Source organism: Oncorhynchus nerka, linkage group LG26 (assembly GCF_034236695.1).
Source record: "Oncorhynchus nerka isolate Pitt River linkage group LG26, Oner_Uvic_2.0, whole genome shotgun sequence".
NCBI lineage: Eukaryota > Metazoa > Chordata > Actinopteri > Salmoniformes > Salmonidae > Oncorhynchus > Oncorhynchus nerka.
In genome coordinates this window covers 44210030-44235617 of record NC_088421.1, presented here as the reverse complement: position 1 = coordinate 44235617, position 25588 = coordinate 44210030, and the positions used below count along the sequence as shown (strand labels likewise).

The window sequence follows — 25588 nt, the reverse complement described above, 5'->3', positions numbered from 1 at the left end:
CTAAGTGGTACACTACGTTAGACCAGGCCCCATAGCGCTCTGGTCAAAAGTAGTGCACTGTATATAAGGAATAGGGTCCTATTTAGGATGCAAGCACAGTTGGTCTACTACCTATTCACTTTACTATACTCCTATCAGTATTCTTCAGTATTCAGTCTCTCCTTCTTGCCTGTCACCTGTTCTTCTCCCTCCCTCTCTCTTTCATCTCCACCTCTTTCTCCCTCTCTCTCTCTTTCATCTCCTCCTCTTTCTCCCTCCCTCTCTCTTTCATCTCCTCCTCTTTCTCCCTGCCTCTCTCTTTCATCTCCTCCTCTTTCTCCCTCCTCTCTCTTTCATCTCCTCCTCTTTCTCCCTGCCTCTCTCTTTCATCTCCACCTCTTTCTCCCTCCCTCTCTCTTTCATCTCCTCCTCTTTCTCCCTCCCTCTCTCTTTCATCTCCTCCTCTTTCTCCCTGCCTCTCTCTTTCATCTCCTCCTCTTTCTCCCTGCCTCTCTCTTTCATCTCCTCCTCTTTCTCCCTGCCTCTCTCTTTCATCTCCTCCTCTTTCTCCCTCCCTCTCTCTTTCATCTCCTCTTTCTCCCTCCCTCTCTCTTTCATCTCCTCCTCTTTCTCCCTCCCTCTCTCTTTCATCTCCTCCTCTTTCTCCCTCCCTCTCTCTTTCTCCCTGCCTCTCTCTTTCATCTCCTCCTCTTTCTCCCTCCCTCTCTCTTTCATCTCCTCCTCTTTCTCCCTGCCTCTCTCTTTCATCTCCTCCTCTTTCTCCCTCTCTCTCTCTTTCATCTTCTCCTCTTTCTCCCTGCCTCTCTCTTTCATCTCCTCCTCTTTCTCCCTCCCTCTCTCTTTCTCCCTCCCTCTCTCTTTCATCTCCTCCTCTTTCTCCCTCCCTCTCTCTTTCATCTCATCCTCTTTCTCCCTGCCTCTCTCTTTCATCTCCTCCTCTTTCTCCCTGCCTCTCTCTTTCATCTCCTCCTCTTTCTCCCTGCCTCTCTCTTTCATCTCCTCCTCTTTCTCCCTGCCTCTCTCTTTCATCTCCTCCTCTTTCTCCCTGCCTCTCTTTTCATCTCCTCCTCTTTCTCCCTCCCTCTCTCTTTCATCTCCTCCTCTTTCTCCTCCCTCTCTCTTTCATCTCATCCTCTTTCTCCCTGCCTCTCTCTTTCATCTCCTCCTCTTTCTCCCTGCCTTCTCTTTCATCTCCTCCTCTTTCTCCCTGCCTCTCTTTTCATCTCCTCCTCTTTCTCCCTCCCTCTCTCTTTCATCTCCTCCTCTTTCTCCCTCCCTCTCTCTTTAATCTCTTTCTCCCTCCCTCTCTCTCTCTTTCATCTCCTTCTCTTTCTCCCTGCCTCTCTCTTTCATCTCCTCCTCTTTCTCCCTGCCTCTCTCTTTCATCTCCTCCTCTTTCTCCCTGCCTCTCTCTTTCATCTCCTCCTCTTTCTCCCTCCCTCTCTCTTTCATCTCCTCCTCTTTCTCCCTCCCTCTCTCTTTCATCTCCTCCTCTTTCTCCCTCCCTCTCTCTTTCATCTCCTCCTCTTTCTCCCTGCCTCTCACCTTCCCCCCTAGCCTCTCTTCTCAGAGATCATGAATAATCCCTGTTCTGTTTCCAGTGGACCATGTGGTGGGTCTGGAGACCATTACCAAGATGTCAGAGAGCTCGGCCCCCAGCGCCACCAAGTCTAAGAAGGGCATGTTCAGGACAGTGGGTCAGCTCTACAAGGAATCCCTGGGCAAACTGATGACCACGTTGAACAACACACAGCCCAACTTCATACGCTGTATCATCCCCAACCACGAGAAGAGGGTAGGACACTATCCCCCTTACCCAAAACACTTACAGCTATTCATATACGTTTCATCAATTCATCTCCTCTCTCTTGAGTCACCCCTGATCTCTCTCTCTCCCTCATTCTTCCTGTGTGTGTGTGTAGGCAGGGAAGCTGGATGCCAACCTGGTTCTGGAACAGTTGAGGTGTAACGGGGTTCTGGAAGGGATCCGTATCTGCAGACAGGGCTTCCCCAACCGCATCGTGTTCCAAGAGTTCCGACAACGGTGAGGAACGTTCCAACACCAACGTTAAGGAACCACGATTGCGTCTGTGTAGTTAACACATAACAACGTGTTCTCTTCCTTCTGTCTTCCTCTCTTTCTTCCTCTTCTTCCTCTTCCTCTTCTTGTAGCTATGAGATCCTAGCAGCCAACTGCATCCCAAAGGGTTTCATGGACGGGAAACAGGCTTGTCAACTAATGGTGATTTCATCTTACTGAAAACGTCTGAGTGGATCTAACTGAAAGGTCTGAGTTGATCTAACTGAAAACGTCTGAGTTGGTCTAACTGAAAACGTCTGAGTTGATCTAACTGATAACGTCTGAGTTGATCTAACTGAAAACGTCTGAGTTGATCTAACTGAAAACGTCTGAGTTGATCTAACTGAAAACGTCTGAGTTGTTCTAACTGAAAACATCTGAGTTGTTCTAACTGAAAACGTCTGAGTGGATCTAACTGATACAGTCACTGAGCCTAAAAACCTTTTGGCACATTTGAACCTGCACTTTTTAGAAAACCTAAAGTTGAGCAATGAACTAAATAGGACAAATGTTTCTACCTTAGTTCTGGATAAGTAAAGAGTTATTCTAAAGGGACCTTTGTGTTGAAAGGTGTCACGATAAAGGTGTCACAATAAAGGTGTTTGGATAAAGGTGTCACGATAAAGGTGGCACGATAAAGGTGTCACGATAAAGATGTCACAATAAAGGTGTCACGATAAAGGTGTCACGATAAAGGTGGCACGATAAAGGTGTCACAATAAAGGTGTCACAATAAAGGTGGCACGATAAAGGTGGCACGATAAAGGTGTCACAATAAAGGTGTCACAATAAAGGTGGCACGATAAAGGTGGCACGATAAAGGTGGCACAATAAAGGTGTCACAATAAAGGTGGCACGATAAAGGTGGCACGATAAAGGTGTCACAATAAAGGTGTCACTATAAAGGTGTCACAATAAAGGTGTCACAATAAAGGTGTCACAATAAAGGTGTTCGGATAAAGGTGTCACAATAAAGGTGTCACAATAAAGGTGGCACGATAAAGGTGTCACGATAAAGGTGTCACAATAAAGGTGTCACAATAAAGGTGTCACGATAAAGGTGTCACAATAAAGGTGTCACGATAAAGGTGTCACAATAAAGGTGTTCAGATAAAGGTGTCACGATAAAGGTGTTCAGATAAAGGTGTCACAATAAAGGTGTTAAGATAAAGGTGTCACGATAAAGGTGTTCAGATAAAGGTGTCACAATAAAGGTGTTCAGATAAAGGTGTCACAATAAAGGTGTTAAGATAAAGGTGTCACGATAAAGGTGTCGTGATAAAGGTGTCATGATAAAGGTGTCATGATAAAGGTGCCACGATAAAGGTGTCGTGATAACGGTGTCACAATAAAGGTGTCACGATAAAGGTGTCATGATAAAGGTGTCACGATAAAGATGTTATGACTTCCTCTCCAGATGAAGCACCTGGACCTGGACCCTAATCTGTTCCGTATCGGTCAGAGTAAGATGTTCTTCAGAACAGGAGTGTTAGCCCAGCTGGAGGAGGAGAGGGACCTTAAACTGACCGTGGTCATCATCGCCTTCCAGGCCCACGCTAGGAGCTTCCTGTCTCGCCGGTTAGTGAAACAGTGTTGTTTCCAGCCTGGGCTCCACACACCGGGACCCTCACATCGACACATTACACCCGTGAGGTAGCGTTGCCAGTAGGTTAGTGTAACAGTGTTGTTTCCAGCCTGGGCTCCACACACCGGGACCCTCACATCGACACATTACACCCGTGAGGTAGCGTTGCCAGTCGCGCCCACAGCAGCATGATAGCAGACACACTCTGATACCCGTGAGGTAGCGTTGCCAGTAGCGCCCACAGCAGCATGATGGCAGACACACTCTGATACCCGTGAGGTAGCGTTGCCAGTCGCGCCCACAGCAGCATGATAGCAGACACACTCTGATACCCGTGAGGTAGCGTTGCCAGTCGCGCCCACAGCAGCATGATAGCAGACACACTCTGATACCCGTGAGGTAGCGTTGCCAGTCGCGCCCACAGCAGCATGATAGCAGACACACTCTGATGAGACTTCTGTCCACAGAGCGTTTAGTAAGCGTCAGGCCCAGCTGACTGCTATGAAGGTGATTCAGAGGAACTGTGCCGTCTACCTGGTCCTGAAGAACTGGCAGTGGTGGAGGCTGTTCACCAAGGTACACATCACACACACACACACACATACACACACACACACACACACACATCATACACACACATGTTGATGTTCTGCCACATCCATCACTTGTTGAGTATATCATAGTTTTGATTGGTTGATTTGTTTTGACATCAGCTCTTATGTAAACGTTGATTGGTCGTCCCGCAGGTGAAGCCCCTCCTCCAGGTGACGCGACAGGAAGAAGAAATGGGTCAGAAGGAAGAGGAGCTGAAGTCTGCCAAGGATCTGGCTCAGAAGAGCCAGGTGGAACTGAAGGAGATCTCCCAGAAACACACACAGGTGAAGTGGACACACACACACACACACACACACACACACACACACACACACACACACACACATGAAGTGGAGACACACACACATGAAGTGGAGACACACACACACACATGAAGTGGAGACACACACACACACACGAAGTGGAGACACACACACACACACACACACGAAGTGGAGACACACACACACACACACACACAGGTGAAGTGGAGACACACACGCACACAGGTAAGGCCGAGACACACACACACACATGAAGTGGAGACACACACACACACACACATGAAGTGGAGACACACACACACACACACATGAAGTGGAGACACACACACACACAGGTGAAGTGGAGATACACACACACACACACACACACAAACACACACACACACACACACACACACATACAAGTGCGGTAGAGACACACACACACACACACATACAAGTGAGGTAGAGACACACACACACACACACAGTGTGGTAGAACTGAGTGTTGGGGCGGCAGGGTAGCCTAGTGGTTAGAGCGTTGGACTAGTAACCGGAAGGTTGCGAGTTCAAACCCCCGAGCTGACAAGGTACAAATCTGTCGTTCTGCCCCTGAACAGGCAGTTAACCCACTGGTCCCAGGCCGTCATTGAAAATAAGAATGTGTTCTTAACTGACTTGCCTGGTTAAATAAAGGTAAAATTTAAAAAAATACAGGTGAGGTGGAGACACACACACACACCCTCTCTGTCTCTCTCTCTCTCTCTCTCTGACTCTCTCTCTCTCTAGGTAGTAGAGGAGCGAGCTAAACTGGAGCAGAAGCTTCAGGCGGAGACAGAGTTGTATGCTGAGGCAGAGGAGATGAGGGTTCGTCTGGAGGTCAAGAAGCAGGAGCTGGAGGAGGTGCTCCATGAGATGGAGTCGCGGCTGGAGGAAGAGGAGGAGAGAGCCACACAGCTGCAGCAGGAGAGGAAGGACATGCAGCAGCAACTACAGGTGGACAGATCCAAAATGGCTACCAAGCGATGACCTTTTCAACTCTGGTATATCAGTGATGAGTCAAAATGGACAAAATCAGAAACTTTGGCATGAAATGCTAATATGGATATTACCGGGTTCATTGACTTCCTTTGATTTCTGGTTGGGAAATGCTGAAGTTAGGGGATGGTGGATTGACTGTGCTCTGTCCTTATCCATAGACTGGTATAGATGTAAGGCCCTGTTGTGGATCATGTGACCCTGTTGTGGATCATATGGTCCTGTTGTGGGTCCGGTGAAGGCCCTGTTGTGGGTCAGGTGGAGGTCCTGTTGTGGGTCAGGTGGAGGTCCTGTTGTGGGTCAGGTAAAGGTCCTGTTGTGGGTCAGGTAAAGGTCCTGTTGTGGGTCAGGTAAAGGTCCTGTTGTGGGTCAGGTGGAGGTCCTGTTGTGGGTCAGGTGGAGGTCCTGTTGTGGGTCAGGTAAAGGTCCTGTTGTGGGTCAGGTAAAGGTCCTGTTGTGGGTCAGGTGGAGGTCCTGTTGTGGGTCAGGTGGAGGCCCTGTTGTGGGTCAGGTGGAGGCCCTGTTGTGGGTCAGGTAAAGGTCCTGTTGTGGGTCAGGTGGAGGTCCTGTTTTGGGTCAGGTGGAGGCCCTGTTGTGGGTCAGGTAAAGGTCCTGTTGTGGGTCAGGTGGAGGTCCTGTTGTGGGTCAGGTGGAGGCCCTGTTGTGGGTCAGGTAAAGGTCATGTTGTGGGTCCGGTGAAGGCCCTGTTGTGGGTCAGGTGGAGGTCCTGTTGTGGGTCAGGTAAAGGTCCTGTTGTGGGTCAGGTGGAGGTCCTGTTGTGGGTCAGGTGGAGGCCCTGTTGTGAGTCAGGTAAAGGTCCTGTTGTGGGTCAGGTGGAGGTCCTGTTGTGGGTCAGGTGGAGGCCCTGTTGTGGGTCAGGTGAAGGCCCTGTTGTGGGTCAGATGGAGGTCCTGTTGTGGGTCAGGTGGAGTGACAGAGACCATGTGGGTTGAAACATTGTGATTGTATCACCTAACCTTTATTAAAACATTATATTTGGGAACAGAAAACACACAAACTCTTATCCTATATATTATTGCCCCTCCCTGTCCCTCTCTCTCTTTCCTCTTCATCCCTTTCTCCTCTCTGTGTTTTAGGCCATGGAGGCCCATCTGTCAGAGGAGGAGGACTCTCGTCAGAAGCTGCAGCTGGAGAAGGTGACTGTTGAGGGGAAGGTCAAGAAACTGGAGGAGGACGTTGTCATCATGGAGGACCAGAATAACAAACTACTCAAGGTGTGTTGTTCTCCACCCCTGTCTCAATAAACACCATTCACCCACCTACCCACCCACCGATCTTCCTCCCTGTTCTCCTGTTCCTCAGCAACTTGAGCTGTTGAAGGAGCATGTAGCACTCAGTCCCTGACCCCTCTCCTCTGACCTCTGATTAACCTTTCTCCCTGCTGTGTGTTGTTATTCAGGAGCCTAAGCTGTTGGAGGAGAGAGTAGTACAGTCCCTGACTCCTCACCTCTGAACCCTGACCTTTCTCTCTTTTATCCGTTGTTCTTCAGGAGCGTAAACTGTTGGAGGAGAGAATAGCAAAATCCCTGACCCCTCACCTCTGAACCCTGACCTTTCTCTCTTTTATCCGTTGTTCTTCAGGAGCGTAAACTGTTGGAGGAGAGAATAGCACAGTCCCTGACCCCTCACCTCTGAACCCTGACCTTTCTCTCTTTTCTCCGTTGTTCTTCAGGAGCGTAAACTGTTGGAGGAGAGAATAGCAGACTCCAGCTCTAACCTGGCTGAGGAAGAGGAGAAGTCTAAGAACCTGACCAAGCTGAAGAACAAACATGAGTCTATGATCTCAGACCTGGAGGGTGAGTTACTCACCTCTGACCTCTAACCCCTGACCTCTCACCCCTGGCATCAATCAGTCAGTCAGTAATCAGCCAATTATCTGTCTTTCATTTAGACCTTAATTGGTTGAATCTGGTGTGTTAGGACTGGGATAAAAGCTGAACAAAGCTTACACACTCTCCGAGAATGCATCAGTCTACTTCTGCTATAGATGATGATGACGATTCCTTTCCCTCTTCCTCCTCCTCTTCCTCAGTGCGTATGAAGAAGGAGGAGAAGGGCAGGCAGGATGTGGAGAAGGCCAAGAGGAAGCTGGAGACGGAGCTGGCTGATCTCCAGGAGCAGCTGGCCGACCTGCAGGCCCAGATAGCCGAGCTCAGAGCACAGCTCGCCACCAAGGAGGAGGAGCTACTGGCCACACAGGCCAGGTAATCAATCCCAGATCATCAGGGATGAACTATCTTCAATCAGTAGCTTTATTATCCAGGAACATATAAACACACTTGACAAAGAGTTAAAGAGTTGAGAGAGACTGTACGTTCACAATCCTAACCGTTATTAGGCATATCTACACACATAAAATAGCTATTATTTCTCATGCCCTAAATCTCTCTCTCTCTCTCTCTCTCTCTCTCTGTCAGGTTGGAAGAGGAGTCTGCTGCATGTGTTGCTGCGGTGCGTCGTGTCAGGGAGCTGGAGGGGCTGCTAGGTGAGATCCATGTCAAGGAAGGGTGTCCCAAAAGACACCCGCAAGGGTCAAAGGTAGCAGGTTGGCGTTGATTGGGGTAGAACTCGTCCTTGAGGTAGAACTGAGCGTTGATTGGGATGAGTCTCGTCCTTGAGGTAGAACTGAGCGTTGATTGGGATGAGTCTGGTCGTTGAGGTAGAACTGAGCGTTGATTGGGATGAGTCTGGTCCTTGAGGTAGAACTGAGCATTGATTGGGATGAGTCTGGTCCTTGAGGTAGAACTGAGCGTTGATTGGGATGAGTCTGGTCCTTGAGGTAGAACTGAGCGTTGATTGGGATGAGTCTGGTCCTTGAGGTAGAACTGAGCGTTGATTGGGATGAGTCTGGTCCTTGAGGTAGAACTGAGCGTTGATTGGGATGAGTCTGGTCCTTGAGGTAGAACTGAGCATTGATTGGGATGAGTCTCATCCTTGAGCGTTGATTGGGATGAGTCTCGCCCTTGAGGTACAACTGAGCGTTGATTGGGATGAGTCTTGTCCTTGAGGTAGAACTGAGCGTTTATTGGGATGAGTCTCGTCCTAAATTGTCTTTATTGTAAAAAATTACTGGGAAAAAATGTAGGTTTTTGGTCTTAATTTAAGGTTAGGCATTAAGGTTAGCAGTGTGGTTAAGGTTAGGGTTAGCAGTGTGGTTAAGGTTAGGGTTAGCAGTGTGGTTAAGGTTAGGGTTAGCAGTGTGGTTAGGGTTAGCAGTGTGGCTAAGGTTAGGGTTAGCAGTGTGGTTATGGTTAGGGTTAGCAGTGTGGTTAAGGTTAGGGTTAGCAGTGTGGTTAAGGTTAGGGTTAGCAGTGTGGTTAAGGTTAGGGTTAGCAGTGTGGTTAAGGTTAGGGTTAGCAGTGTGGTTAAGGTTAGCAGTGTGGCTAAGGTTAGGGTTAGCAGTGTGGTTAAGGTTAGGGTCAGCAGTGTGGTTAAGGTTAGGGTCAGCAGTGTGGTTAGGGTTAGCAGTGTGGTTAAGGTTAGGGTTAGCAGTGTGGTTAAGGTTAGGGTTAGCAGTGTGGTTAAGGTTAGGGTTAGCAGTGTGGTTAGGGTTAGCAGTGTGGTTAAGGTTAGGGTTAGCAGTGTGGTTAAGGTTAGGGTTAGCAGTGTGGTTAGAGTTAGCAGTGTGGTTAAGGTTAGGGTTAGCAGTGTGGTTAGGGTTAGCAGTGTGGTTAAGGTTAGGGTTAGCAGTGTGGTTAAGGTTAGGGTTAGCAGTGTGGTTAAGGTTAGGCATTAAGGTTAGCAGTGTGGTTAAGGTTAGGGTTAGCAGTGTGGTTAAGGTTAGCAGTGTGGTTAAGGTTAGGGTTAGCAGTGTGGTTAAGGTTAGGGTTAGCAGTGTGGTTAAGGTTAGGCATTAAGGTTAGCAGTGTGGTTAAGGTTAGGGTTAGCAGTGTGGTTAAGGTTAGGGTTAGCAGTGTGGTTAAGGTTAGGGTTAGCAGTGTGGTTAGGGTTAGCAGTGTGGTTAAGGTTAGGGTTAGCAGTGTGGTTAAGGTTAGGGTTAGCAGTGTGGTTAAGGTTAGGGTTAGCAGTGTGGTTAAGGTTAGGGTTAGCAGTGTGGTTAAGGTTAGGGTTAGCAGTGTGGTTAAGGGTTTAAAGTCAGACGTTTGTGCCTGTGCCAGCTAAGGTTAGGGTAATGACCACTCTGCAGAGCTGCTCCAGAACAACATCCATGATGGAAACTGCTAACCTGCTCAAAGGCAGTGCACTACATGAGGAATAGCGTCCCGTCTGGGTGTTCTCTGGTCATATGTGTGTGTGTGTGTGTGTGTGTGTGTGTGTGTGTGTGTGTGTGTGTGTGTGTGTGTGTGTGTGTGTGTGTGTGTGTGTGTGTGTGTGTGTGTGTGTGTGTGTGTGTTCGCTGGTCATATGTGTGTGTGTGTGTGTTCTCTGGTCATATGTGTGTGTGTGTGTGTTCTCTGGTCATATGTGTGTGTGTGTGTATGTGATCAATAGGTGAGATCCAGGAGGACCTGGAGTCAGAGGGGGCTGCCAGGAGGAGGGCTGATGCAGCCTGCAGAGACCTGGGAGAGGAGCTGAACGCTCTGAGGTCTGAGCTGGAAGACACTCTGGACACCACCGCCGCACAGCAGGAGCTACGGTACGGTCTGGTCACGGTCACCACCACGTCCTGACTCTCTCAGTTTGACCTCTAGAGGACACCACATCCTGACCATACGGTCTCAGTTTGACCTCTAGAGGACCCCACATCCTGACCATTCGGTCTCAGTTTGACCTCTAGTGATCTCTAGAGGACACCACATCCTGACCATACGGTCTCAGTTTGACCTCTAGAGGACACCACATCCTGACCATACGGTCTCAGTTTGACCTCTAGAGGACCCCATATCCTGACCATATGGCTCAGTTTGACCTCTAGTAACCTCTAGAGGACACCACATCCTGACCATACGGTCTCAGTTTGACCTCTAGAGGACACCACATCCTGACCATACGGTCTCAGTTTGACCTCTAGAGGACTTCACATCCTGACCATACGGTCTCAGTTTGACCTCTAGTGACCTCTAGAGGACACCACATCCTGACCATACGGTCTCAGTTTGACCTCTAGAGGACCCCACATCCTGACCATACGGCTCAGTTTGACCTCTAGTAACCTCTAGAGGACCCCACATCCTGACCATACGGCTCAGTTTGACCTCTAGTAACCTCTAGAGGACACCACATCCTGACCATACGGTCTCAGTTTGACCTCTAGAGGACTTCACATCCTGACCATACGGTCTCAGTTTGACCTCTAGTGACCTCTAGAGGACACCACATCCTGACCATACGGTCTCAGTTTGACCTCTAGAGGACACCACATCCTGACCATACGGTCTCAGTTTGACCTCTAGTGACCTCTAGAGGACACCACGACCTGACCATACGGTGTCAGTTTGACCTCTAGTGACCGTCTAGAGGACACCACATCCTGACCATACGGTCTCAGTTTGACCTCTAGTTACCTCTAGAGGACACCACATCCTGACCATACGGTCTCAGTTTGACCTCTAGAGGACACCACATCCTGACCATACGGTGTCAGTTTGACCTCTAGTGACCGTCTAGAGGACACCACATCCTGACCATATGGCTCAGTTTGACCTCTAGTGACCTCTAGAGGACTCCACATCCTGACCATACGGTGTCAGTTTGACCTCTAGTGACCTCTAGAGGACACCACATCCTGACCATACGGTCTCAGTTTGACCTCTAGAGGACACCACGTCCTGACCATACGGCTCAGTTTGACCTCTAGTGACCTCTAGAGGACTCCACATCCTGACCATACGGTGTCAGTTTGACCTCTAGTGACCTCTAGAGGACTCCACATCCTGACCATACGGTGTCAGTTTGACCTCTAGTAACCTCTAGAGGACACCACATCCTGACCATACGGTGTCAGTTTGACCTCTAGTGACCGTCTAGAGGACACCACATCCTGACCATACGGACTCAGTTTGACCTCTAGTGACCTCTAGAGGACACCACATCCTGACCATACGGTCTCAGTTTGACCTCTAGAGGACACCACGTCCTGACCATACGGCTCAGTTTGACCTCTAGTGACCTCTAGAGGACACCACATCCTGACCATAGTCTCAGTTTGACCTCTAGTGACCTCTAGAGGACACCACTGGATTCCACCGCTGCACAGCAGGAACTACGGTGCGGCTCCAATTGGGACACACACACTGATGGTTGCTGTGTGTTGTGTTCTCCAGGACGAAGCGAGAGCAGGAGGTTGCCATGTTGAAGAAGGTGATGGAGGAGGAAGGGAGGAACCATGAAGCTCAGGTCCAGGAGATGAGACAGAAACACACACAGACTGTTGAGGAACTGTCTGAACAACTGGAGCAGGCCAAGAGGGTAACACACACACCTGACGCCTGCATGGGAACACACACACACACACACACACAAAGTAAACACACTCCCTCACACCCTCCCGTCTCTCCCTCATTCCCTCCACTCTCCCTTCTCTCCCTACTCCCTCACACCCTCCCTTCTCTCCCACTCCCTCATTCCCTCACACCCTCCCTTCTCTCCCACTCCCTCATTCCCTCACACCCTCCCTTCTCTCCCTCATTCCCTCACACCCTCCCTTCTCTCCCTACTCCCTCACACCCTCCTGACCCTCCCCACTCCCTCATCCCCTCCACCCTCCCTTCTCTCCCCTCCCCTCACACCCTCCTGACCCTCCCCACTCCCTCATCCCCTCCACCCTCCCTTCTCTCCCACTCCCTCATTCCCTCATACCCTCCCTTCTCTCCCTCATTCCCTCACACCCTCCCTTCTCTCCCTACTCCCTCACACCCTCCTGACCCTCCCCACTCCCTCATCCCCTCCACCCTCCCTTCTCTCCTCTCCCCTCCCCTCACACCCTCCTGACCCTCCCCACTCCCTCATCCCCTCCACCCTCCCTTCTCTCCCCTCCCCTCACCCTCCTGACCCTCTCCACTCCCTCATTCCCTCCACCCTCCCTTTTCTCCCCACTCCCTCATCCCCTCCACCCTCCCTTCTCTCCCCACTCCTCACACCTTCCTGTCCCTCCCCACTCCCTCATTCCCTCCACCCTCCCTTCTCTCCCCACTCCCTCATTCCCTCCACCCTCCCTCCACTCCCTCATTCCCTCCACCCTCCCGTCTCTCTCCACTCCCTCATCCCCTCCACCTTCCCTTCTCTCCCTACTCCCTCACACCCTCCTGACCCTCCCCACTCCCTCACACCCTCCTGACCCTCCCCACTCCCTCATCCCCTCCACCCTCCCTTCTCTCCCCACTCCTCACACCTTCCTGTCCCTCCCCACTCCTCACACCCTCCCGTCTCTCCCAACCCTCCCTTCTCTCCCCAGGTGCGAGCCAGTCTGGAGAAGGCTAAGCAGGGATTGGAGAAGGAGTCATCTGACCTCAGCGCAGACCTCCACTCATTGGCCAACGCCAAGCAGGAGGTGGAGCACAAGAGGAAGAAGGTCGAAGGTCAGCTGTCAGACTTGCAGTCGCGCTACAACGACAGCGAGAGACAGAGGGGGGAGCTGGGAGAACGAGTCTCTAAATTGACCGTGAGTAGCGTACACTGGCTACAGATGTAGGATCTTAATTTGAACCAGTTTGCTACAGCAGGAAAATAATCCCGCAGTAACAGGAAATTTGAATTATTATGTGGATTGTAATTAATGGACATTTTAGTAGGGGTTGATACATTTTTCGTAAGGGAAAATCAAGTCTGAAACTCCAAAGTGGAAATTAGTTCAACTTTTTTAAACCTCAAATACACGACACGTTTGCAGAAAATGTATCCTGCAACAGGGTGATCAAATTAATATCCTACATCTGTACCACATCACATGTCAGATGGAAATAATAATGACAAACGTTTAAGACCTGAAACACGAGCAGGGGGTTGTCCTTAGTACAACTGTCCTCTATGTATGGGTGTTGAGCAGGGGGTTGTCCTTAGTACAGCTGTCCTCTGTGTATGGGTGTTGAGCAGGGGGTTGTCCTTAGTACAACTGTCCTCTATGTATGGGTGTTGAGCAGGGGGTTGTCCTTAGTACAACTGTCCTCTATGTATGGGTGTTGAGCAGGGGGTTGTCCTTAGTACAACTGTCCTCTATGTATGGGTGTTGAGGTTGTTGACAACTGTCCTCTAGGGGTGTTGAGCAGGGGTTGTCCTTAGTACAACTGTCCTCTATGTATGGGTGTTGAGCAGGGGGTTGTCCTTAGTACAACTGTCCTCTATGTATGGGTGTTGAGCAGGGGGTTGTCCTTAGTACAACTGTCCTCTATGTATGGGTGTTGAGCAGGGGGTTGTCCTTAGTACAACTGTCCTCTATGTATGGGTGTTGAGCAGGGGGTTGTCCTTAGTACAACTGTCCTCTATGTATGGGTGTTGAGCAGGGGGTTGTCCTTAGTACAACTGTCCTCTATGTATGGGTGTTGAGCAGGGGGTTGTCCTTAGTACAACTGTCCTCTATGTATGGGTGTTGAGCAGGGGGTTGTCCTTAGTACAACTGTCCTCTATGTATGGGTGTTGAGCAGGGGGTTGTCCTTAGTACAACTGTCCTCTATGTATGGGTGTTGAGCAGGGGGTTGTCCTTAGTACAACTGTCCTCTATGTATGGGTGTTGAGCAGGGGTTGTCCTTAGTACAACTGTCCTCTATGTATGGGTGTTGAGCAGGGGGTTGTCCTTAGTACAGCTGTCCTCTATGTATGGGTGTTGAGCAGGGGGTTGTCCTTAGTACAACTGTCCTCTATGTATGGGTGTTGAGCAGGGGGTTGTCCTTAGTACAGCTGTCCTCTATGTATGGGTGACCCATCTGAGAACGCTAAACAACAGCCCAGAAATACAACAGTCATTGAAATACAACACACCATGGGTGTTCACCTGGTAAGTTGACTCAACAGCTTACCCCACCATGGTGTTTACCTGGTAAGTTGACTGAGAACGCTAAACAACAGCCCAGAAATACAACAGTCATTGAACACTATGGCGTCTCTTACCCCTGGTGTTCACCTGGTAAGTTGACTGAGAACGCTAAACAACAGCCCAGAAATACAACAGTCATTGAACACCATGGCGTCTCTTACCCCTGGTGTTCACCTGGTAAGTTGACTGAGAACGCTAAACAACAGCCCAGAAATACAACAGTCATTGAACACCATGGCGTCTCTTACCCCTGGTGTTTACCTGGTAAGTTGACTGAGAACGCTAAACAACAGCCCAGAAATACAACAGTCATTGAACACCATGGCGTCTCTTACCCCTGGTGTTTACCTGGTAAGTTGACTGAGAACGTATTGTGGTTTACAGCAAGGACCTGGGGATGAAGGAGCAGATTTTGGTGTGTTTATATTTACATGATTACAGACATCATCATTTATTATTTCATGTTTGTGACAACCTGCTACTCTTTTCTCCCATTCACTTCTTCTTTCCCCGTCTTCTCTCATCCACTTCTCCTCTCATCCCCTTCTTCTCTCATCCCCTTCTTCTCTCATCCCTCTGTTCCAGTCTGAGTTGGACAGTGTGAGCGGTCTGCTGAATGAGGTGGAGGGGAAGAACATTAAACTGAGTAAAGACCTGGTCAGTCTGGGGTCCCAGCTACATGACTCTCAGGTGAGACTCAGACCTACAGGACTCAGACCTACAGGACTCTCAGGTGAGACTCAGACCTACAGGACTCTCAGGTGAGACTCAGACCTACAGGACTCTCAGGTGAGACTCAGACCTACAGGACTCAGACCTACATGACTCTCAGGTGAGACTCAGACCTACAGGACTCTCAGGTGAGACTCAGACCTACAGGACTCTCAGGTGAGACTCAGACCTACAGGACTCTCAGGTGAGACTCAGACCTACAGGACTCTCAGGTGAGACTCAGACCTACAGGACTCTCAGGTGAGACTCAGACCTACAGGAATCTCGGGTGAGACTCAGACCTACAGGACTCTCAGGTGAGACTCAGACCTACAGGACTCAGACCTACAGGACTCTCGGGTGAGACTCAGACCTACAGGACTCTCAGGTGAGATTCAGACCTACAGGACTCTCAGGTGAGACTCAGACCTACAGGACTCTCAGGTGAGACTCAGACCTACAGGACTCTCAGGTGAGACTCAGACCTACAGGACTCTCAGGTGAGACTCAGACCTACAGGACTCTCAGGTGAGACTCAGACCTACAGGAATCTCGGGTGAGACTCAGACCTACAGGACTCTCAGGTGAGACTCAGACCTACAGGACTCAGACCTACAGGACTCTCGGGTGAGACTCAGACCTACAGGACTCTCGGGTGAGACTCAGACCTACAGGACTCTCGGGTGAGATTCAGACCTACAGGACTCTCGGGTGAGACTCAGACCTACAGGACTCTCGGGTGAGACTCAGACCTACAGGACTCAGACCTACAGGACTCTCGGGTGAGACTCAGACCTACAGGACTCTCGGGTGAGACTCAGAACTACAGGACTATCGGGTGAGACTCAGACCTACAGGACTCAGACCTACAGGACTCAGACCTACAGGACTCTCGGTTGAGACTCAGACCTATACAGGACTCTCGGGTGAGACTCAGACCTACAGGACTCAGACCTACAGGACTCAGACCTACAGGACTCTCGGGTGAGACTCAGACCTACAGGACTATCGGGTGAGGCTCAGACCTACAGGACTCTCGGTTGAGACTCAGACCTACAGGACTCTCGGGTGAGACTCAGACCTACAGGACTCAGACCTACAGGACTCTCTGACTTACTTCACAGAACAACTGGTAGGGGAAAGACTGAATAGATATGGGATGTTCAGCTGACAGGGAAACCTTCTCGGAGTGACAGATAAACAGAGACAACACACTACCACAACCTGTTTATGTTTATCTGTTTCCCTCTCCCCCCTCTCTCCCTTTCTCCTCCTCTCTCCCCCCTCTCTCCCTTTCTCCTCCTCTCTCCCCTCCCCTCTCTCCCCCTCTCCCCCTCTCTCCCTTTCTCCTCCTCTCCCCCTCTCCTCTCTCCCCCTCTCCTCCTCTCTCCCCCTCTCCCCCTCTCCCTTTCTCCTCCTCTCCCCCTCTCTCTCCTCTCTCCCCCCCTCTCCTCCTCTCTCCCCCCCCTCTCTCCTCCCTCTCTCTCCTCCCTCTCTCCCCCCTCTCTCTCCCCTCCCCCTCCAGGAGTTGTTGTCAGAGGAGACTCGTCAGAAGCTGAACCTGTCAGGTCGTCTTCGCCAGACAGAGGAAGACAGGAACAACCTTCTCGAACAGCTGGAGGAAGAGACAGAGGCCAAGAGAGGAGTGGAGAGACAGGCCTCCAGCCTCAACATGCAGGTCAGTACAGAGACAGGCCTCCAGCCTCAACATGCAGGTCAGTAGAGAGACAGGCCTCCAACCTCAACATGCAGGTCAGTAGAGAGACAGGCCTCCAGTCTCAACATGCAGGTCAGTCTCAACATGCAGGTCAGACAGGCCTCCAGTCTCAACATGCAGGTCAGTAGAGAGACAGGCCTCCAGCCTCAACATGCAGGTCAGTAGAGAGACAGGCCTCCAGCCTCAACATGCAGGTCAGTAGAGAGACAGGCCTCCAGCCTCAACATGCAGGTCAGTAGAGAGACAGGCCTCCAGCCTCAACATGCAGGTCAGTAGAGAGACAGGCCTCCAGCCTCAACATGCAGGTCAGTAGAGAGACAGGCCTCCAGCCTCAACATGCAGGTCAGCAGAGAGAGAGAGAGAGAGAGAGGTCAGTAGTGTTACAGAAAGAGAATATAGAGTTTGACCTTTGACCCCCCCTCTCTCTCGTCAGCTGTCTGACTGTAAGAAGCGTCTGGATGAGCAGCAGGGAACAGTGGAAGTCCTGGAGGAGGGGAAGAAACGCCTGCAGAGAGACCTGGAGGCTGCCAACTCACAGTACGACAATTACACATACAAGATAAATATACTGTATATAACAGTGATATAGATTTAGAATAAAACATGTGTAGGATCTTAATTTGATCACTCAATTTGTTGCTGAGAATTTTTCTGCGCAGCAGGAATGAGCAGATGATCTTTTTGATTTAAATAAATTCACTGGAAAACCTGCACCAACACACAGTTAAATTAACAGTATTGCACGTTTTGTGGGGGACTAGAGCTAGTAGCAACACATGGTTATATTAACAGTATTGCACTTTTTGAGGGGGACTAGAGCTAGTAGCAACACATGGTTATATTAACAGTATTGCACTTTTAGAGGGGGACTAGAGGGGGACTAGAGCTAGTAGCAACACATGGTTATATTAACAGTATTGCACTTTTAGAGGGGGACTAGAGCTAGTAGCAACACATGGTTATATTAACAGTATTGCACTTTTAGAGGGGGACTAGAGCTAGTAGCAACATTATGGACACAGTTATATTAACAGTATTGCACTTTTTGTGGGGGACTAGAGGGGGACTAGAGGGGGACTAGAGGGGGACTAGAGGGGGACTAGAGGGGGACTAGAGCTAGCAACATTATGGACTGTAAACGTTCAAATCCTGTTGCTGCAGGATTATTTTGCTGCGACATTACTGGTCAAATGAAGATCCTGCATCTGTACAGACATACTGTATATAATATATATAACTAACCGTATGTAACTATATGTTACTCCTCCATGGTGTGTTTGTAGGTATGAGGAGAAGGTGTGTGCCTATGATAAACTGGAGAAGAACAGGATCAGACTACAGCAGGAACTGGAGGACATTCTGATGGACCTGGACAACCAGAGAACCTTGGTCTCCAACCTGGAAAAGAAACAGAGGAAGTTTGACCAGGTTAGTAGTCCATTCAACTCAATTCAACTTCATTAAACTCAAATCGATTCAACTCAGTTCAATTCAATCCAATTCATTTCAACTCAATTCAACTTAATTGATCCCCTCAGAGGCAATTAAGAAAGGGAAGTCAGTAACAACAAGTATCATAATCAACACAACACCCTCCACACAACAGATATCATTTCTTAGCCTGGTTCCCTATCTGTTTGTGCTGTCTTGCCAACCTTTAACCGCTATTATCTTTGCCTCCACCTGTGAAAATCTGTTATTTTCTCATCTCCTCTTTCTCTCCTCTCCTCTCCTCTCCTCTCCTCTCCTCTCCTCCCACCTCTCTCAGATGCTAGCAGAGGAGCGTTCCATCTCCGGTAAGTATGCAGAGGAGCGTGACCGAGCGGAGGCGGAGGCCAGAGAGAAGGAGACGCGGGCACTGGCTCTGGGGAGGGCCTTGGAGGAGATGCAGGGCTCCCTGGAGGAGCAGGAGAGAAGCAACAAGGCCCTCAGGGCAGAGATGGAGGACCTGGTCAGCTCCAAGGACGATGTCGGGAAGAACGTATGTTTGTGTGTTTGTATCTCTCACTCTCTCCATCTTTCACTCTCTCCCTTTCTCTCCCTCTCTTTCTCTCTCTCTCTTTCACTATCTCCTTTTCTCTCCCTCTCTTTCTCTCCCTTTCTCTCCTCTCCCTCTCTTTCACTATCTCCCTTTCTCTCCCTCTCTTTCACTATCTCACTTTCTCTCCATTTACATTTACATTTACATTTAAGTCATTTAGCAGACGCTCTTATCCAGAGCGACTTACAAATTGGTGCTTTCACCTTATGACATCCAGTGGAACAGCCACTTTACAATAGTGCATCTAGGTCTTTTAAGGGGGGGGGGGGTGAGAAGGATTACTTTATCCTATCCTAGGTATTCCTTAAAGAGGTGGGGTTTCAGGTGTCTCCGGAAGGTGGTGATTGACTCCGCTGTCCTGGCGTCGTGAGGGAGTTTGTTCCACCATTGGGGGGCCAGAGCAGCGAACAGTTTTGACTGGGCTGAGCGGGAACTGTACTTCCTCAGTGGTAGGGAGGCGAGCAGGCCAGAGGTGGATGAACGCAGTGCCCTTGTTTGGGTGTAGGGCCTGATCAGAGCCTGGAGGTACTGAGGTGCCGTTCCCCTCACAGCTCCGTAGGCAAGCACCATGGTCTTGTAGCGGATGCGAGCTTCAACTGGAAGCCAGTGGAGAGAGCGGAGGAGCGGGGTGACGTGAGAGAACTTGGGAAGGTTGAACACCAGACGGGCTGCGGCGTTCTGGATGAGTTGTAGGGGTTTAATGGCACAGGCAGGGAGCCCAGCCAACAGCGAGTTGCAGTAATCCAGACGGGAGATGACAAGTGCCTGGATTAGGACCTGCGCCGCTTCCTGTGTGAGGCAGGGTCGTACTCTGCGGATGTTGTAGAGCATGAACCTACAGGAACGGGCCACCGCCTTGATGTTAGTTGAGAACGACAGGGTGTTGTCCAGGATCACGCCAAGGTTCTTAGCGCTCTGGGAGGAGGACACGATGGAGTTGTCAACCGTGATGGCGAGATCATGGAACGGGCAGTCCTTCTATCTCTCTTTCTCTCCCTCTCTTTCACGATCTCCCTTTCTTTCCCTCTCTCCCTCTCTTTCACTATCTCCCTTTCTCTCCCTCTCTCCCTCTCTTTCACTCTCTCCCTTTCTCCATTAAGCTTTCTCTTTCTCTCCCTCTCTTTCTCTCCCTCTCTTTCTCTCTCTCCATCAAGCTCTCTCTTTCTTTGTCTCTCTCTCTCGTGCCCCTGTTGTCAGGTTCATTGTGACTGATTGTGTTGTGGGTTGGCCAGGTCCATGAGTTGGAGAAGACAAAGCGAGGTCTGGAGGCGGTGCTGGATGAGATGCGGACCCAGATGGAGGAGCTGGAGGACGAGCTACAGGTCGCGGAGGATGCTAAGCTACGTCTGGAGGTCAACACGCAGGCCATGAAGACACAGCATGACAGAGACCTGCAGGGACGAGACGAACAGGGGGAGGAGAGGAGGAAACAACTACTGAAACAGGTAGGATACAGGGAGGGGAGGAGGAGACAGGGGGAGGGGAGGAGGAGACAGGGGAGGGGAGGAGGAGACAGGGGAGGAGAGGAGGAGACAGGGGAGGGAGGAGGAGACAGGGGAGGAGAGGAGGACACAGGGGAGAATGAGACAGGAAGGAGGAGACAGGGGAGGGAGGAGGAGACAGGGGAGGGGAGGAGGAGACAGGGGAGGGAAGGAGGAGACAGGGGAGGGAGGAGGAGACAGGGGAGGGAAGGAGGAGACAGGGGAGGGGAGGAGGAGACAGGGGAGGGAGGAGGAGACAGGGGAGGGGAGGAGGAGACAGGGGAGGGAGGAGGGGACAGGGGAGGGGAGGAGGGGACAGGGGAGGAGAGGAGGACACAGGGGAGAATGAGACAGGGAAGGAGGAGACAGGGGAGGGGAGGAGGAGACAGGGGAGGGAGGAGAGACAGGGGAGGGGAGGAGGAGACAGGGGAGGGGAGGAGGAGACAGGGGAGGAGGAGGAGACAGGGGAGGGGAGGAGGAGACAGGGGAGGGGAGGAGGAGACAGGGGAGGGGAGGAGGAGACAACTACTGAAACAGGTAGGAGATGGGGAGGGGAGGAGGAGACAGAAGAAGGCGAAGTAGAAACAACTATGGAAACAGGGGAAGGAGAGGAGGACAGGGGGTGTCTAATCTCCCTCATTCTCTCCCGGGCGTGAGCTGGAGGGTGAGCTGGAGGAGGAGCGGAGGCAGCATGTGGGGGTGACAGCCCTCTCCCCTCTCTGCCTCTTCCTCCCTCCCTCCCTCCCTCCTTCCTCCTCTCCCCCCTCCCTCCCTCCCCTCCCCTCCCTCCCTCCCTCCCTCCCTCCCTCCTCTCCCTCCCTCTCCCCCTCCCCCTCCCTCCCTCCCTCTCTCCTCCCCTCCCTCCCCTCCCTCCCTCCCCTCCTCCCTCCCTCCCTCCCCTCCTCTCCCTCCCTCCCTCCCCCCTCCCTCCCTCCCCTTCCCTCCCTCCTTCCCCTCCTCTCTGCTTCTTCCTCCCTCCTCTCCCCCTCCTCCCCCTCCCTCCCTCCCTCCTTCCCCTCCTCTCTCCCTCCCTCCCTCCTCTCTCCCTTCCCTCCCCTCCCTTCCTCTCCTCCTGGTGTGTGAACTGGAGGAGGAGAGGAAGCAGTGTGTGGGGGCGACAGCCGTCTAACCGCTCTCTCTTTCTCCTCCTCTCTCTCTTTCTCCTCCTCTCTCCCTCCCTCCCTCCTCTCTCCCTTCCCTCCCCTCCCTTCCTCTCCTCCAGGTGTGTGAACTGGAGGAGGAGAGGAAGCAGTGTGTGGGGGCGACAGCCGTCTAACCGCTCTCTCTCTCTCCCTCCTCCCTCCCTCTCCTCCAGGTGCGTGAGCTGGAGGCTGAGCTGGAGGAGGAGAGGAGGCAGCGTGCGGGGGCGACAGCAGGGAGGAAGAAGCTGGAAGGAGAGGTGAATGATCTGGAGGACCAGGTGGAAGCCACCAGTAGGGGGCGTGACGAGGCCGTCAAACAGCTGCGCAAGATACAGGTCAGTCACACACCACAGAGGAACAACACTGAGATCCTGGCTGTAGGGGGAAGTTGTCTGTAGACTCTGATCCTGGATGTAGGGGGAAGTTGTCTGTAGACTCTGATCCTGGCTGTAGGGGGAAGTTGTCTATAGACTCTGATCCTGGATGTAGGGGAAGTTGTCTGTAGACTCTGATCCTGGCTGTAGGGGGAAGTTGTCTATAGACTCTGATCCTGGATGTGGGGGGAAGTTGTCTGTTCTCTGATCCTGGATGTAGGGGGAAGTTGTCTGTAGACTCTGATCCTGGCTGTAGGGGGAAGTTGTCTGTAGACTCTGATCCTGGATGTAGGGGGAAGTTGTCTGTAGACTCTGATCCTGGCTGTAGGGGGAAGTTGTCTGTAGACTCTGATCCTGGATGTGGGGGGAAGTTGTCTGTTCTCTGATCCTGGATGTAGGGGGAAGTTGTCTGTAGACTCTGATCCTGGATGTAGGGGGAAGTTGTCTGTAGACTCTGATCCTGGATGTAGGGGAAGTTGTCTGTAGACTCTGATCCTGGCTGTAGGGGAAGTTGTCTGTAGACTCTGATCCTGGATGTAGGGGGAAGTTGTCTGTAGACTCTGATCCTGGCTGTAGGGGGAAGTTGTCTGTAGACTCTGATCCTGGATGTGGGGGGAAGTTGTCTGTTCTCTGATCCTGGATGTAGGGGGAAGTTGTCTGTAGACTCTGATCCTGGATGTAGGGGGAAGTTGTCTGTAGACTCTGATCCTGGATGTAGGGGGAAGTTGTCTGTAGACTCTGATCCTGGCTGTAGGGGGAAGTTGTCTGTAGACTCTGATCCTGGATGTAGGGGGAAGTTGTCTGTAGACTCTGATCCTGGATGTGGGGGGAAGTTGTCTGTAGACTCTGATCCTGGATGTAGGGGGAAGTTGTCTGTAGACTCTGATCCTGGATGTAGGGGGAAGTTGTCTGTAGACTCTGATCCTGGATGTGGGGGGAAGTTGTCTGTAGACTCTGATCCTGGATGTAGGGGGAAGTTGTCTGTAGACTCTGATCCTGGCTGTAGGGGGAAGATGTCCCTAGACGGTGTAGACTCTGATCCTGGGTCCGTTTAGCATTTCTCCACTAATGACCTCCCTCTCCGGCTTCTATTCCTTCTCCTCTCCTTCCCCTCTCCTCCTCCCCGCTCCTCCTCTCCTCTCCTCCCCCCGCTCCTCCTCCTCCCCACTCCTCCTCTCCTCTCCTCCTCCCGCCTCCTCAGGCCCAGATGAAGGAGCTCCAGAGGGAGGTGGAGGATTCCCGTGCAGCCCAGAAGGAGGTACTGTCCTCAGCCAGGGAGTCCGAGAGGAGAGCCAAGACCCTGGAGGCCAGCTTCATGCAGCTACAGGAGGTACAGTCTCCCCCCACCCCTCTCTCCCTCTGTCTCTCCCTCCCCCTCTCTCCCTCTGTCTCCCCCTCTCTCCCCTCTCTCCCTCTGTCTTTCCCTCCCCCTCTCTCCCTCTGTCTCTCCCTCCCCCTCTCTCTCTTCCCTCTCTCTGTCTCCCCTCTCTCTCTCTCTCTGGACACAGAATATGTTAACATGGGAGAATCTTGCCTTGTGATACACACATCACTAGAACCTTCACTCTGCCTCTTTCCTGTTCTTGTCTCCTAACATGCCCCCCCTCTCTCCTCCTCCATCTCTTCACTCTTTGTCCCCCTGTAGGACTTGGCTGCGGCAGAGAGGGCTCGTAAGCAGGCCGAGACAGAGAGAGATGAGTTGTCTGAGGATCTGGCCAGCAACTCTGGGAAGTGAGTGTGTAGGCTACTTTTAAAAGGTCCCCTAGACTATGTCCCAAATGCCACCCTATAGGCCATTGGTCCGTGATCTAAAGTAGTGCACTATAAAGGGAATAGGATGTAATATGGGACACAGGCCTCATCTCTTTTCCTTCATCTGTATTGATGTAGAACATCTGGACATGTGACAACATCCTCAGTACTGTTAACACCTAACCCTTAACACAAACCTAACCCTTAACCCTTTACACAAACCTAACCCTTAACCCTTAACCCTTTACACAAACCTAACCCTTAACACAAACCTAACCCTTAACCCAAACCTAACCTTTAACCCAAACCTAACCCTACCCTAAAACTAACCTAACCCTTAACCCAAACCTAACCCTACCCTAAAACAAACCTAACCCTTAACCCAAACCTAACCCTTAACCCAAACCCAACCATACCCTAAAACTAACCTAATCCTTAACCCAAACCTAACCCTACCCTAAAACTAACCTAACCCTTAACCCAAACCTAACCCTACCCTAAAACTAACCTTAACCCTTAACCCAAACCTAACCATACCCTAAAACTAACCTAACCCTTAACCCAAACCTAACCATACCCTAAAACTAACCTAAACCTAACCATACCCTAAACCTAACCTAAACCCTTAACCCAAACCTAACCATACCCTAACCTAACCTAACCCTTAACCCAAACCTAACCATACCCTAAAACTAACCTAACCCTTAGCCCAAACCTAACCATACCCTAAAACTAACCTAGCCCTTAACCCAAACCTAACCCTACCCTAAAACTAACCTTAACCCTTAACCCAAACCTAACCATACCCTAAAACTAACCTAACCCTTAACCCAAACCTAACCATACCCTAAAACTAACCTAAACCTAACCATACCCTAAACCTAACCTAAACCTAACCATACCCTAAACCTAACCTAACCCTTAACCCAAACCTAACCATACCCTAAAACTAACCTTAACCCAAACCTAACCATACCCTAAAACTAACCTAACCCAAACCTAACCCTACCCTAAAACTAACCTTAACCCTTAAACCTAACCATACCCTAAAACTAACCTTAACCCTTAACCCAAACCTAACCATACCCTAAAACTAACCTAACCCAAACCTAACCATACCCTAAAACTAACCTTAACCCTTAAACCTAAGCCTTAACCCAAACTTAACCCTACCCTAAAACTAACCTAACCCAAACCTAACCATACCCTAAAACTAACCTTAACCCTTAACCCAAACCTAACCATACCCTAAAACTAACCTAACCCAAACCTAACCATACCCTAAAACTAACCTTAAACCTAACCCTTAACCCAAACTTAACCCTTAAACCTAACCCTTAACCCAAACTTAACCCTACCCTAAAACTAACCTAACCCTTAACCTAACCCTTAACCCAAACCTAACCATACCCTAAAACTAACCTTAACCCTTATGCCTAAACCTAACCCAAACCTAACCATACCCTAAAACTAACCTTAACCTTAACCCTAACCCAAACTTAACCCTTAAACCTAACCCTTAACCCAAACTTAACCCTACCCTAAAACTAACCTTAACCCTTATCCCAAACTTAACCCTACCCTAAAACTAACCTTAACCCTTAAGCCTAAACTTAACCCTTAACCCAAACTTAACCCTACCCTTAACCCAAACTTAACCCTTAACCCAAACTTAGCCATACCCTAAAATGAACCTTAACCCTTATGCCTAAACCTAACCCTTAACCCAAACTAAACATACCCTAAAACTAACCTTAACCTTAACCCAAACTTAACCCTTAAACCTAACCCTTAACCCAAACTTAACCCTACCCTAAAACTAACCTTAACCCTTATCCCAAACTTAACCCTACCCTAAAA

General features: G+C 50.6%; 1 protein-coding gene across 1 annotated transcript in view; it reads left to right on the top strand.

Moving 5' to 3' along the window:
* LOC115103527 (myosin-11-like) overlaps nt 1-25588 on the top strand; it is a 93116-nt gene that overhangs the window by 51018 nt on the left and 16510 nt on the right. Inside the window, exons 19-41 of the mRNA XM_065010785.1 lie at nt 1602-1795; nt 1923-2044; nt 2173-2242; nt 3498-3658; nt 4133-4241; nt 4412-4543; nt 5312-5518; nt 6658-6795; nt 7254-7377; nt 7614-7785; nt 7999-8066; nt 10034-10178; nt 11806-11950; nt 12936-13142; nt 15096-15200; nt 16747-16899; nt 17372-17475; nt 18222-18366; nt 18707-18919; nt 20212-20424; nt 21776-21937; nt 23178-23306; nt 23622-23707. Of these exons, the coding sequence (XP_064866857.1) occupies nt 1602-1795; nt 1923-2044; nt 2173-2242; nt 3498-3658; nt 4133-4241; nt 4412-4543; nt 5312-5518; nt 6658-6795; nt 7254-7377; nt 7614-7785; nt 7999-8066; nt 10034-10178; nt 11806-11950; nt 12936-13142; nt 15096-15200; nt 16747-16899; nt 17372-17475; nt 18222-18366; nt 18707-18919; nt 20212-20424; nt 21776-21937; nt 23178-23306; nt 23622-23707 (3304 nt within the window). The remainder of the gene's footprint in view (nt 1-1601; nt 1796-1922; nt 2045-2172; nt 2243-3497; nt 3659-4132; nt 4242-4411; nt 4544-5311; nt 5519-6657; nt 6796-7253; nt 7378-7613; nt 7786-7998; nt 8067-10033; nt 10179-11805; nt 11951-12935; nt 13143-15095; nt 15201-16746; nt 16900-17371; nt 17476-18221; nt 18367-18706; nt 18920-20211; nt 20425-21775; nt 21938-23177; nt 23307-23621; nt 23708-25588) is intronic.